This window comes from Limanda limanda, chromosome 14, assembly GCF_963576545.1.
Source record: "Limanda limanda chromosome 14, fLimLim1.1, whole genome shotgun sequence".
Taxonomy (NCBI): domain Eukaryota; kingdom Metazoa; phylum Chordata; class Actinopteri; order Pleuronectiformes; family Pleuronectidae; genus Limanda; species Limanda limanda.
In genome coordinates this window covers 11,353,432-11,367,220 of record NC_083649.1, presented here as the reverse complement: position 1 = coordinate 11,367,220, position 13,789 = coordinate 11,353,432, and the positions used below count along the sequence as shown (strand labels likewise).

The following is a 13,789-nucleotide window of genomic DNA, read 5'->3' as shown; positions in this document are numbered from 1 at the left end:
GAAAAATAAAAATAAAAGGCACTGAGGTCTCATAGTTCATGGGTTTAAGGTTATCCCTTACCCCTAGGGATAGGATAACCCTAACCGATGGACTTTCAAGTAGTCCTCATGTAGCAGAAACGGTTTGTTCTTGTTAGTGGCAGGAATTGGAGTGATAAAAAATGAAGAAGAAGAAATTAAATTACTTTTAGGGTAACATGAGCAGGATTACAGAGCATGCTGAAGTGGTGGAACAGAGCAGACACCTTTAAATAGGGGGAAGAGGAATGATCAGGGAAATCTAACCACAAATGTAAAAAAAAACACATAAACTGTGAGATCTAAAGATACTCACAAATCAAATTCTTAGTAACTAGTAGGAGGATAGAAGGGGATGTTTAGGGTTTAAACATGGTGTAAATGATTCCATTTTGAGTCAAACTTGAATGTCGGGCATTTCTGACACCACAGGAGCCGTAGGTTTTTCTGTTCATCCCTGAAACTCCAAAAGTGTTTTGTGGACTCAACACTTCACCCCTCCATCGCCATAGAGGTGAGTAGATAATGAGTGAATGTTCATTTTTGGGTGAATTATTCTTTTTAAGCCTCAACAAGGAAGAAGCAGGAAGAGAAGACTTTTTTTCCCACCCGAGGTGAGCACTGACCCGCCCCTACCCTGCCTCTGATTGGCTCACGTTGAGTTTCTGACGCTCACCGTAACCAATCACACGCTTCAAGCCGAAACCAGAGACCAACCAACGAAGGCAGTGAGGACTAGTCTCATAGACATATATAAAGACTAGATGTCTCGTCTGCGTTGCTGGCCAACAGAGCCGGATGTCACCACATGGCGGCCATCTTGCTACGGGGCATCTCGCTCACCCATAACATTGTGTTGGTAGTGGTAAATAACCATAACTTGCTCAATTTTCAACCGATTTTGAAATGGTTGGTTTGTTATAAACGTCAGAGATGTAGTTATGACACTGCATAAATTATTAATTTTTAGAAAATAACATTATTATTCATAAGTATGAACTTATGAATAATTATTAATATCAAAATAACTTTTTCTATTGTCTTTACACGTCCAAATCTAGTTTAAATCATTCATACTGTACGTTTCTCCTGTCTTTACACGTCTTACACTTAAGTATTGCACGGTACTTATTACTTGTCGATGTGTTTTTTTACTGTTGCCGCGGTAATACAGTAAATCTCCCCATTGACAGACTAATAAAGTGCCGTTCATCTTATCGAGCCGTAGTAGGCTAACCTGATTACACGGCGCTGATATTCACGGCGGAAAAAGTTCAGCGTCGGACACAATTATAACACGACAGCAACAGCGACATAAAGTTGTGTAATGGCCGCCGTTAGTCTCATTTTACTTACTGTTTTTTTTCTCTCTCTTTTTACTTTTATCGCCAGAAAAGAAGCTGCCATTCATTCTCTGTAGAGACCGGTAGAGAACAGGGGGGGCGGGACTATTGTTGACGCGCTCGTCACATGACTGTAACCTGACACCGCCACCCATCCTCAGGTCCGACTCTCAGGTCCGACCCTCAGTCGGACTGAGAGTCGGACTTCCGTTTGATGTGTTCGGACTTCAGTTCGGACCGTTCGGAACCTGGTCGATAAATTGTTCGGACTTGTTAGGACCTGTTAGGACTTGTTAGGAATTGTTAGGAGCTGTGTAGGACTCCAGGTAGCGGCCTGTTGCTCCCAAAAATTCGTACTCACCTCGGGTAGACAGGAAATAAGGATAGTAGGTCAAGATTTGTATTGTCAAATGAACAGAGATAACATGAAGCAGTCACTGTCAATGAAATACTTGGGTCACAGGCTCTCTTTAAGCAATGCTCAGTAATTTCAACCCAAAAAAAATAAAAAATAAAAATAGAAATAGTATAAAATAGAATAAAAAAAAGAATAAAATAGAATAACAATAAAATAGAATATCAAAAATGTAAAATAGAAAATAATATATATATATATATATATATATATATATATATATATATATATATATATATATATATATATATATATATGTATATATATAATAGTTTCAATTTGTGCAGTAGTGCAAATATTCAAATATGCTTATTATGGTGCTGGTGCAAATATGCAAATATTCCAGGGTGCTGGTTTGGAGGAGTTATTGCAGTTCAGAGGAGTTTAAAAGTCTTATGGCCTATAGGAAGAAGTAAATCCAGCAGGTGGCGGTATTGGGCCTTGACGTCGGTTTGCACGCCGGCAATAATAAGAAGAAGAGACTTGAGACCACAGGAAGATAAAAAGTGACCTTTTCCTCTAGCACGTTTGTAGCTCAGAAGCTAACGTGACTCGTTTAGAGGTAAAAATAATGTTAAAACTGCTGCAAAGATGGAAAAAGTATTCGACGAGGATGGGATTCGAACCCACGCGTGCAGAGCACAATGGATTAGCAGTCCATCGCCTTAACCACTCGGCCACCTCGTCCCGTGTCCGTGCATGGAGAAACCTGCGGTATTTAATCATCTCAAAATGAACATTTCCAATTGTGGCTGATATTGTATCAGGAGTTGTCATGTGATCCGTAGCATCTATTTTAGAGCTCCTGTGTTTGACTTTGACCCTCGAGATACTCCTGCGACGATGTTCGCGCAGTCCGGCGACGCTATTGGTTCAAACCGCTGTCAATCACAGTATCCGAGCTGCGATTGGTTGAGGGGCGGGGTCGTTTTTTGAATGGATGCAGGAAGTGTGCAAGCGTGAGACTGCAATTTGACTTCAGCTCTTCCAGGAAATCACGGTAACAAGCTGCTGAGTTTATTTACACATTTACACCTGTTTAAACTCCCTGAACAGCAGCCGGTCGTGTACAGGAAGAGATTGTTGTGTATTTGCTGCCTGAAGTTGTTCTCATAGAAGTCGTGGTTGGTGTGTTTAAACGCTACAAACACAGCAGCCGGCTTAGCATGCATGCTAGCAGCTAATGTTAACACTGAGCTGAGCAGCAGCCTGGAGTCCGAACGCTGTGTATTTAAATGTGAGGCTTTATTGTTGTACATCGCTTTTTATTATCTTGGTTCTAAACACGTTGCTCTTGGTCTGAAGATCGGTCTCTCAAACTTTTTCTAATTTTGGTGGTTTTTAATGAAAAGTGTGAAAGCAACCTGGCCTCGGTGATTTACTACTCTCCAGGTTCAGTTACGTTTGTTTATATCGGACACGTCTGGTGGCAGGTGTTTCGCTTCTGTCTGAGTCCCAGCAGTTTTACGTGTTAACTTACCTCTTCATGCTGTAACGGTATCCTGATCCTGACAGTGTCAACACTTCAGTTCATCTTGTGTCGAGAACCATGAGAAAACCACATCTATAACAAAACAACATCAGAATCCATTTATCAATCAGTGATTGAAAGATCATTGTTGTAAGATTAGTCAGTGGACAGCAACTTATTTGTCAGCTAATGCCATTCAATTATATAACTTAGTACTTATTCTTGTATCATACTCTTTGTATATTCTTGTATATACACATATTTATACATGTGTACATGTTATTATTATTATTATTATTATATTTACTATTATTATTATATATACTGTTGTTGCCATTATTACTATATACTGCTATTATATTGGTATAATTACAATCACATATAAATATATATTATGTTATATTATATACTATATATACTGTACTATTTTTATATACTGTCTAACAATAACTTTACCATCATATCATCAGTACTATTACCATCATCTTGCCACTGCACCTTATCTACCTATTTATCTTGTGTTACTGTTTTTATTCTTTCTATTTTCTTTTTTATTGTATTGTATTGAATTGTATTTTATTGTATTCAAATACACCGGCTGCTATGACGACTTAATTTCCCTTCGGGGATGAATAAAGTAATCTATCTATCTATCTATCTATCTATCTATCTATCTATCTATCTATCTATCTATCTATCTATCTATCTATCTATCTATCTATCTATCTATCTTACCCATTTTCAGTGTATATGTATGTATGTTAAATAACAGCTTACTCTATAATACAGTACAGTTCAACAGCATCTAAAATAAGTCAACACCTATTTAAAACTGTTTCCAGGAAACAGGACTACTTCATTTTTCATATAGGGAGAGACTTTTGTATTACTACAGCTACCTCTGCTTATTAATCTGGCAAATGCTGAGTACACTAATGAGGTATTAATATAATGGTAGATAAAGGTAATGCGTGTTTGTACCATAATTCGGCTGCTGAACCTGCTGCAGAAAGGCAGAGCTCATGGTGTAAAAAAAAACACCACCCACTTTTATTCCTTACTCATATTCTAATAAACATATACTTCCTTTCTCCTTTCCCCCCCCTCTATCTTAATTCAGTTCCTTATCTTCATCATCGGCGAACCTCTGTCTGAAGATGGTGGACTCTCAGTACTATCTCCCGAATGACATCGGCATCTCGGCACTTGACTGTGGGGAGGCCTTCCGCTTGCTTTCACCCCAGGAGAAGATGTACTCCCACTACCTGTCACGATCCGCCTGGTACGTCACTAATCTGTATCTGTTGCAAATTGAAGTCAATACTATTGAAATAAAGAATCAATAGGTTTTAAAGGAATCGGTACTGCGAAAAGGCAATATCCCACCTGATCAAAGAAAATGTCGCCTGTCTTAGGTATGGTGGTCTTGCGGTGTTGCTGCAGACGTCCCCTGAATCGGCGGACATCTTTGTCCTGCTGCAGAAAATCTTCAGGAAGCAGACACCTACGCAGCTGGCACAGGTCGCCACAGCAGCTGGACTCAGCTCTGAGGAGTACCAGGTACACCGTCTAGTAATCTGTGGCTGTTTCTCCTCCTCTCTTTGCTCACTCTTTCATCCTCAACCAATTACAGACCCATGGAAAGTTTTTGCCACATACTTAAAATACTTTTTTCTTGTTTTTCGCATGTAGGCCTTCTTGGTGTATGCAGCAGGCCTGTATGCCAACATGGGAAACTACAAGTCTTTTGGTGACACCAAGTTCATCCCAAATCTGCCTAAGGTAAGAAGACCTGCTGTGTCATGTGTAGAACCCACTCCTGCTTTGTGAACAATTTTATAGGTGGTGGACACAATAAGCACCCTTACAGTCTTCTGTTCTGATACTACAAGAAAACCATTAAACACCTCAAACGTGTCAATATAAGCTCCAGTGTATGATCCATAATGCTTCTTTACTGCTGCAAATTATTTTGAAGCCTTCTTCATCTGTGGTATGTTCACCCAGGACAAGCTGAAAGCTCTGGTGAAGGCCAGCCAGGCATTTCAGGAGCAGCCCACTGAGATGGAGGCGTTGTGGAACAGCTGCTCTTGTCTTCTCTACTCTCTGGAAGACAAACAGAAACAGCTGGGCCTGGGCGACAAGGTGGGTTCTATCATTCCTGCCTGTTTAACAAAGATCCCAAGTTTTCAAGACTGTACATATTTGATTAGTTAAATTCTGCACACTGCCGTAGGGCTGGCATTAGTGGTGTTTTGTCAGCAGGTATTTCCTGTTTAATTTATTAAATGTTACCCGTGGCAGACTTTGAACGTTTCAAGTCGCAGGTCCAACAGTCGACAGGCTGGTGTTTTCAGATTGGCTGCCAACCACATCATTGCCACACCTCAAATATCCAGTGAGCAGAAAAAGTGACCTGCCTCTCTGATCCCATGAGAAAATACATGGTTCATTTACGCTTTTTTATTCTCTTTAGGGAATCACCACTTACTTCTCAGGAAACTGCGGCTTGGAGGATGCTGAGCTGGCTCAGAAGTTCCTTGACTCAAAGGTAAACGGAATTCACTCCCACATCCAATAGTCTAACTGCCACGATTCCTGTCCATTTCTCCTGTAACATGTCACCTTTTCTCTCATGTAGTTCATTTTGACTGAAGCCTGAATTATAAAATTCCTTCTATCTCTCTTGCATTTTGATGGCTGGTCCTGTCTTTGCGTGTTCCTGCTCTTTCGTGTATATTTCAGTCTAATTTGACTTGTGCTGTGTTTACTCTAGAAACTTTCGGCATACAACACACGTCTTTTCAAGAGGGACAATGGAGGGAAGGCCTGCTATGAGGTGCGCTTGGCCTCAGCTGTGCAGAAAGGTAAGAATTGCAGGGACGTTAACTGAGCTTCACATGAGAATCAGAATAATATGTATATGTGAACTTGTATCACATCATGTTAGTCCACTTGTTGTATCATTGACATTCTACCCTGTGATCTCAAATACACAACTATTACTGAAAATTTAATTTGGAGAAAGTTTGACGATGCTTTACAGTCTAAATCTTCTCTGCTGCATCAGACTGTGCTGTGGACGGTGAGGGCGAGTCGTGCTGCGGCACCTTCAGCTTTGAAGACAAAGAGTTCACTGTGAAGAGAGGAGACTACGCTCCTCTCATGGAGAAAGTCAGCTATTACCTCCAACAAGCACAGGTGAGAGATCAGGAAACAAATGGGGTGTGTAGTCCATGTTTAGTCTGTGCTCCCAAAAATTCACCAGAATATGAACTTGATTTAACAATATAAAATGTATCCAAGTTTCCTAGAAACAGTTTCCTCTGCCACCTTTCCACCACTAAAATATTTTTGCTGTTTCAAAATTTTCGACACAGGGCTATGCTGCCAATGAGAACCAGAGAAAGATGCTGGAAGAGTACGAACGCAGCTTCACCCTTGGCTCAGTTGAAGCCCACAAAGAAGGCTCACGCTATTGGATCAAAGACAAAGGACCAATTGTTGAGAGGTGAGTCCACTGAGCCAAAGTAACATCTACTGAACACGTGAAGTGAAAGTGGCTTCATTATTTAGTGCCTGCTTAATTCCAAACGTATCTTGGGAATTAAACCACAGAACTCATAATTTGAAAGAACCGTTGATGTCTTTACATGCGATGAAAAGAGTCTTAACATTGTGTTTTGTTTTATTTATGAAAGATGAAGTTAATGCATAAAACAAGCCTGTTGTTGTGTATAACTGAAACCAAAGTGTGCAGCTGGAGGATCTGTGGACTCTGCTATTTAATTATATGATGCAAGAGGACTCTTTATTTAAACTAGTAGTTCATTGCAGGTTTCTAAACATGCCTGTTTGGACTGGGCTGTTTGTCTCGCCTGTGGTTATCATGGTTGCAGTTTTCTTTTTGAAACTGTAAAAGTGACTGAAGACCGGCTGCACAAAGAGCTGTTCGCCTGTTTATTCAAAGTTTAATGAAGCTCGACTCAGCGCAACAGACCCTGAACTGGAGAATCAGATGTCATTGCTGTTGTCGTGATCAACAACTGCACTTGTGTTGATGAGTCCCAGCAGCTGCTGCTACGCAGTACTGGTTGCCTGTTTATTCGAAACATATCACTGTCCAAATATATTAAACACATCACCAGGTGCATGTGAAAGCAGTGATGCAGCAAGGGAGTCAACTTGAAAAAAGCCAAATATAGACATTAAAATATATAAACATAAGACGGTGAGGAATTATTGCCTTAATCTTTCACTTCCTTGTAGACCAAACCTTAATTCTTAATACTTCTTGGGTGTTGACCTTTGAATCTGCTGTCAAATCAAACTCTATTGTGTAAACCACCTGATTCTATCTATCCCTCTGCCCTTTATTCTCTGACACCTCCTTCTCTTCTTCTCTCAGTTACATAGGTTTCATAGAGAGCTACAGAGACCCATTTGGCTCCAGGGGAGAGTTTGAAGGTAACTCTACACTGACTGATGATAGTGAGACTCTGGACCTCTCCAGGTTTTATGGCTGTGATACAAAGTTAAAGACAATTGGGGAAATATTAACCTCTTCACTTAGCAACTAAAACAATTACTTCACCACATATACAAAAATGGCCACTAATTTAATTTCAAATTAAATCATCATCACAATTTAGTGTTCAAAAAGAAAATGAGTCTTTAGGCTACTAGCCAAGTATTGTCAATCTGTAATTGTATATAATATAAAATGTAGCTTTACTCACTTTGAAAGAGAGCGGCTCATGTGTGAATAAATAAAAGTTGGTGTACGGTATTTCTTAATAGTTCATAATGCAGGAGGATTCATATTTCATAGTCTTCATTGATTCTTTTTTTTAAAGGAGTATGATGTTTCTTTAGTTCTTTGCTTTAGTTTCTGATTCGTTGTTAGGGTTGTGTTTTTTTTATTCTTCTTAATTCCGGTCTTGTGGTTTCACTTCCAGGTTTTGTTGCTGTGGTGAACAAGGCGATGAGCGAGCGTTTTACGAAGCTGGTGAGCTCCGCGGAGATCCTGCTTCCAGAGCTGCCTTGGCCCAGGGAGTTTGAGAAGGACACATTCCTGAAACCCGACTTCACCTCCCTGGATGTTCTCACCTTCGCTGGTAGTGGAATACCAGCTGGCATCAACATCCCCAACTGTACGTGCACTGACATGTCAGATTCTGTTGAAAAGCTTCACATTTACCCATTTCACATGGTTTTAAGTTGTGAAATTACAGTGCAGTACTACACTTACACAGTGTTTGTGTGTGTTTTTGTACAGACGACGACATCAGACAGTCAGAGGGCTTTAAAAACGTGTCGCTAGGCAACGTGCTGGCTGTGGCCTATGCTACACAGAAAGAAAAACTCACCTTCCTGCAAGAGGAAGACAAGGTAACACACTAGCCTTTTTCTTACACATCTGCTCTTGTCTGCCACACACTCCAATCCTTTGTGTTTTTGTGTTGCTGCTCTAGGATCTGTTTATCAAGTGGAAGGGCCCATCGTTCGAGGTGCAGGTTGGACTTCATGAGTTGTTGGGCCATGGAAGCGGCAAACTGTTTGTCAAGGTTAGTCAAACATATGGTTTTATATCCTGTTATACATAACATTAGGGGTGGGAATTGGCAAAAAAGATACGATTCAATAGTATTGCGATATTTGGGCCACGATTCAATAGTATTGCGATTCTGCGATATATTGCGATACTGCAAGTATTGCGATTCGATTCTGCGATTTACTGCGATTCTTGTCCCCCATATTATTCAAAAGCATTACAAAAAATGAGGAAAATAAGACTGCTCACTTCAAATGTCACATTTAATTCTGTGAACAACATTGTCTTCTACACATTAACTGAAGTGCAAAAACTAAGAAAGGGTAGTGCAAAAACGTTGTCCTTGAACATTCAGGACACAGGACCTTTGTAATTATTTTCTCACATGAACCCTGAGCTCAATCATATACATAAGAGTAACCTAGAGCTTCAATCAAATTGAGAGCTGCAAGGTCATGACCCAAAATGTTAAATTCATTTGGGAATATTGGCATTTTTGTTCAGAAAAAGGAGTTGGTCAACATACTCATATGTTAAAGTGCTCCTCTGGGCCGTTACTATATCTCCTGCAGTGGAGAACATCCTTTCCGCATACACACTAGGTATCTTTTAAACTCTGAAACTCTCCTCGTCATGCTTTGCAAGCCAGGGGCTGTTACATATATAATTGTAACTAAATATTTAAAAAAATATATATATATATATATATATATTTTTTTTTTTTAAATATTGCAATACTTAGCGCTACAGTATCGATATAATCGCGGGCGAAAAATATCGCGATACTGAACAGAATCGATTTTTTCCCCCACCGCTACATAACATGGGAATATGGTGATTCTGATTTATTGTGTAAGTGTTCTCTGTGGCTGTACACTGTGTAGTTGATACTGTCTCCTGATGGAAAACAGTTCACTGACTGTGGTCACGTGTCCATTAAAGTGGAGTGATGTCAGCACCACAGAATTAGACTGCACCATTTGTGGTCACATGAATGTTAAATACCACATACACAAGCAATTAGCTGAAAACAACAACCACAATGTTAAGTTTGAAAATGTCTGTTCTCCTTTACTTCCCATGTTATGTTAAGGAAAGAAATTTAAACAGTATATAGTCGGCAACATTTAAATGCAGTCCATTTACCACTTACTGGAACTTGGGCGATTAGAGTTGTATAACCTAAATCGGGATTGGTGTGTTTTTATTTATGAAGGATGAGGAAGGCAAGTTCAACTTCGACCAAAACAAGGTGATCAACCCAGAGACTGGAGAACCGGTGAGTTTTTTTTGTGTGTGTGTGTGTACATTTTCCTGCACAAACAACAGTATTTCACTTTTCATCCAGCTGGTGAACAAGTGACTGATAAGTAAGAGTTTGTCTTTCAGGTGTCCAGTTGGTATCGGGGCAGCGAGACGTGGGACAGTAAATTCTCCACCATCGCCTCCTCTTACGAAGAATGCCGCGCCGAGTGTGTGGGACTCTACCTGTGTCTCATCAAGAAAGTACTCAGGTATGTGTTGAATAGTTTATAAACCCTCCTCAACCTGTATCTCTGTACATTTGAAATGTAGAAGTAACAGAGAGAAGCGTACACAAGGGATGCTGACAGGGGCGGCCGAAGAGAAACACCTCCTTCATCTCTCAGGAATGAGGACGAAGAGGAGTTTTTAAAAAAAATGTATCCCAGGCGTCGTCAACCCGTTTACGTTTGAGCCTCTGCCAGCAGACAGAGTTGTTGATACTGAAGCTGTTTTGCTCAGTGACATTCAGTTAATCACGCCTGGGAAGTTAGTGCTGCATTGAATATGTGGCCTTTTAGATGTGACTGTTATTTATGATGTGAGACTTTGCCCGCATTACCTCAAAATGAATGAAGTATGTCGCCGTGATTTGCTTTTGGCTGTGATTTATGTTGCAAGGCGAGCCAATAGAAAAAACAAAATGTTTTTTACACATCAAAGACATTAAAAAAAAGTGTGTTTTGTGTGTGTTCCAGTATCTTTGGCCACGAAGGCGAGGACGCCGAGGACGTAGTGTATATCAACTGGCTCAGTATGGTCCGAGCTGGACTGTTGGGCCTGGAGTTCTACACAACTGAGAGCAAGAGCTGGAGACAGGTAATCTCTCTAGCCATCTCTTTTCTTGGGCTCGGCCTGTATTACACTAATAGGCCCCATCAAAATTACATATTTAAATGGTTTTTCTATAAAGAATTCCCCTTAAAATTCCTTAGATTGACTTCTTCCTTCTCCTTTTTGGGACTGGGATCAACAAATTAGTGGTCACCTGCGCTTAAGGAAACTTTTACAGCTACTGAGCTCCAGCCACAAGTTGACAGGATTGGTTTCTAAGGTTTGTGACATCACAAAGCCTGGTTGCCGAATCCAATTTTTCAGACTGGCATTTGTTTACTCAGTCACGGCACTGACTGCTTATTTTGCTCATATATAGATCTATCTATGTATTTTATCATATAAAAGCCAAACATGTTTAAAAGTGATTTTCTTATTGATTTTGATTCATTTGAGAGAAAAAAGTTCTTTGATGAGGGTGAGAAATAAGACACATTTATAAAGTGACTTTCTGACAGAAAAGTGTACAATTTACGAAGAAACTCAAGTGATCACATGATTGATGAATAGTTTGGTAGTTTGACTCTACATCTGCTATGCTGTAATGTCATTCGTTTATTCAGTCGTGGTTGTTTGAAAAGTTTTAGTGTGCAGTTTTAATCTCATGGTAAAGGAACAATACAAATATTTATAATGTTGTATCAGTCAAATAGTTTATACTTGGATAATTGGCCTGGATAATACAGGCCTTGGCTCACAACCAACAAAATGACTCATTCAGTTATGTAGAATATCAGAGTCGCATAGTGTCGGGCGATCAGTGTTTACAACAGACGTCAATGCAGAGAGCGTCTGTTTCTCACAGCCCGACTGGCTCAGTCTCATGTGTCTGTCCTGTTTTATAATTCAGCTTATAGTATGTCTGCCTCAGTATAAACATGAGTGTCAGATTGTGTACACACTGTATGTCACACGTGTGCCTTTTGTGTGTCTGTCTCAGGCTCACATGCAGGCCCGTTTCGTGATCCTGTGTGTCCTGCTGGAGGCCGGGGAGGGCCTGGTGGGCCTGGAGGAAGTGACCGGGGCGGACGGCAAGCCCGACGCTCGAATCACCCTGGACCGAAGCAAGATCCACACCGTGGGCAAGAACGCCATCCACAGGTTCCTCTGTAAACTGCAGGTAAATCTTTACTTCAATTGTTCGGACAGTGGAGAAACAACTGTGTTGGCTTTTTTAAAGAAGTAAAGCAATAGAGCAGACACTATAAGGTCATTAGTTAACCCACATAGAATTGGTCTGTTTTTGATATTTGACAGAACATATTAGTGATTAAAACTGGTGTTCTCAGGCTCTAATAATAATAGACTGAACAAAGCCTCTCAGCTCAGGCTTTGGGAAACAGTGGTGGATATTTTTTTATTTTCTATTTTTATAAACTAAACATAATTTTGGTTTAATCAAGACCATCAACAAATTAATCAATAAACCATTCAACAAAAACAAAGAAAAATAAACTTTTCAGGATGTTGTATTTACTTGAATAGATTTTGTGGCATTTCTAATTAATGCAATGAAGCACATTAATGAAACTGGGTTCTGTGAGTTACTTCATTATTACCCACTAACCAAGTGATGTTACTCATCCAACATCAAGTCAAATTGTTAATAGGTGAGATTTGTGGATCTAATGGACTTGTTACCATAGATCACTATTGAACTGGTCAAAGACTGGTTCGTTAAATATCTCTCGATTGTATCATACTGTTGTTTTCGACCGACCTCTTTTATTAACATGATTCCACCTGTTTGCAGGTCTTAAAGTCGACGGCGGATGTGGATGGAGGCAGGGCTCTGTACGCCTTCTACTCCACTGTCAGCGACACCGGCGCCCACAACTTCTTGCGTCTTCGGGAGACAGTGCTGCTGAGGAAGGAAGCTCGAAAGATGTTTGTCCAGGCCAACACCAAAGTCAAGGGTGTGTACTTTTGACCTGTTGTTATGGGGATTATCTCACAAGCGTTAATAGATGGATAGTACATATGTAGGAGCAGCTGTAGCCTCTTGGGTTGATAATTTGGTTTTGGTCTGACTGTGTGGTTTCCAGGGGACAGTGTTGAGCTGGTGGAATATGAAGGCAGCGCTGCAGGATTGATCTGCTCCTTCACTGAGCGCTTCCAGGACGATGCAGAGAAGCTGGAGGCCGACCTTCTGGAGATGAGCAAAAAAGACGCCCCCTGCTGGTGTTGATGGACGTCCCATCCATAGGCTTCAAAAGTTCCAGCTAAAATCAACATGTTTTTTTTTTTAGCCAAATGTGATAAGAGAGGTGATACTTATTGAATGTTAAAAAAACAAACTTTAAGAGGACACTTCTATAGAGAGACTAAATTACCACAAACAAAGCCATAACACATTTGTCAAAAGACACCAGCTCATATATTCTTAAAACACCAGTTCAGTTTGGTGCAACAACATCATTCTTTTTGATGAGATTAGAAAAGTTATTTTTCTGATAAGAAGTACTGTTGAGTTGCCATTAAACCAGTGCTGCCTGATGGTTCGAATGCTGGGTATAACTGTCTATTTAAATCACTGTTGGTCACAAATTGGCTTCACAAATCTCCCTAAAATGAACTGGAGAAATATTTTGTCTCTACTTTTGGCTAAAAAGGATCTTTACAACTAGTCCTCCCAATTCAATGTTTGTCAAGCATAGGCGTTCATGATTATCTGAAAGCTTAAGATGATATTATGGTAACACAAAAACACTTAATGCTAGTTTTTGCCAGGTTTGGTATAATAATTAAAAGCTGAATTGACTGTTCAAAATATTGTTGTGTTTGGAAAGCCTAAAAAAGTGAACTGAAGAAATGTAGTGTTGATCTACACAATAAAAATTGTTTGATAAGAT

At 40.0% G+C, this 13,789-nt stretch overlaps 1 protein-coding gene and 1 non-coding gene across 3 annotated transcripts; one reads left to right on the top strand and one right to left on the bottom strand.

The window, feature by feature from the left end:
* The first annotated feature begins 2,334 nt into the window (after window positions 1-2,334).
* dpp3 (dipeptidyl-peptidase 3) lies at window positions 2,335-13,788 on the top strand. 2 transcript variants are annotated; one of them, XM_061085784.1, is made up of 19 exons: window positions 2,335-2,490; window positions 4,368-4,529; window positions 4,663-4,807; window positions 4,940-5,029; window positions 5,255-5,392; window positions 5,724-5,798; window positions 6,024-6,114; window positions 6,318-6,448; window positions 6,628-6,758; window positions 7,656-7,714; window positions 8,206-8,400; window positions 8,526-8,638; window positions 8,722-8,814; window positions 10,018-10,080; window positions 10,191-10,315; window positions 10,802-10,922; window positions 11,878-12,057; window positions 12,691-12,853; window positions 12,983-13,788. In XM_061085784.1, exons 1-19 carry the CDS (start codon window positions 2,348-2,350, stop codon window positions 13,123-13,125), a joined length of 2,361 nt encoding a protein of 786 aa, XP_060941767.1. In that variant the 5' UTR covers window positions 2,335-2,347; the 3' UTR covers window positions 13,126-13,788. The 2 variants fall into 2 exon arrangements, with proteins under 2 accessions (XP_060941767.1, XP_060941768.1); XM_061085785.1 differs by lacking the exon at window positions 2,335-2,490 and adding an exon at window positions 2,726-2,776.
* Window positions 2,382-2,463, bottom strand: trnas-gcu (transfer RNA serine (anticodon GCU)). The gene has a single exon. It is a non-coding gene; the product is annotated as a tRNA-Ser (tRNA).
* Window position 13,789: the final 1 nt, after the last annotated feature.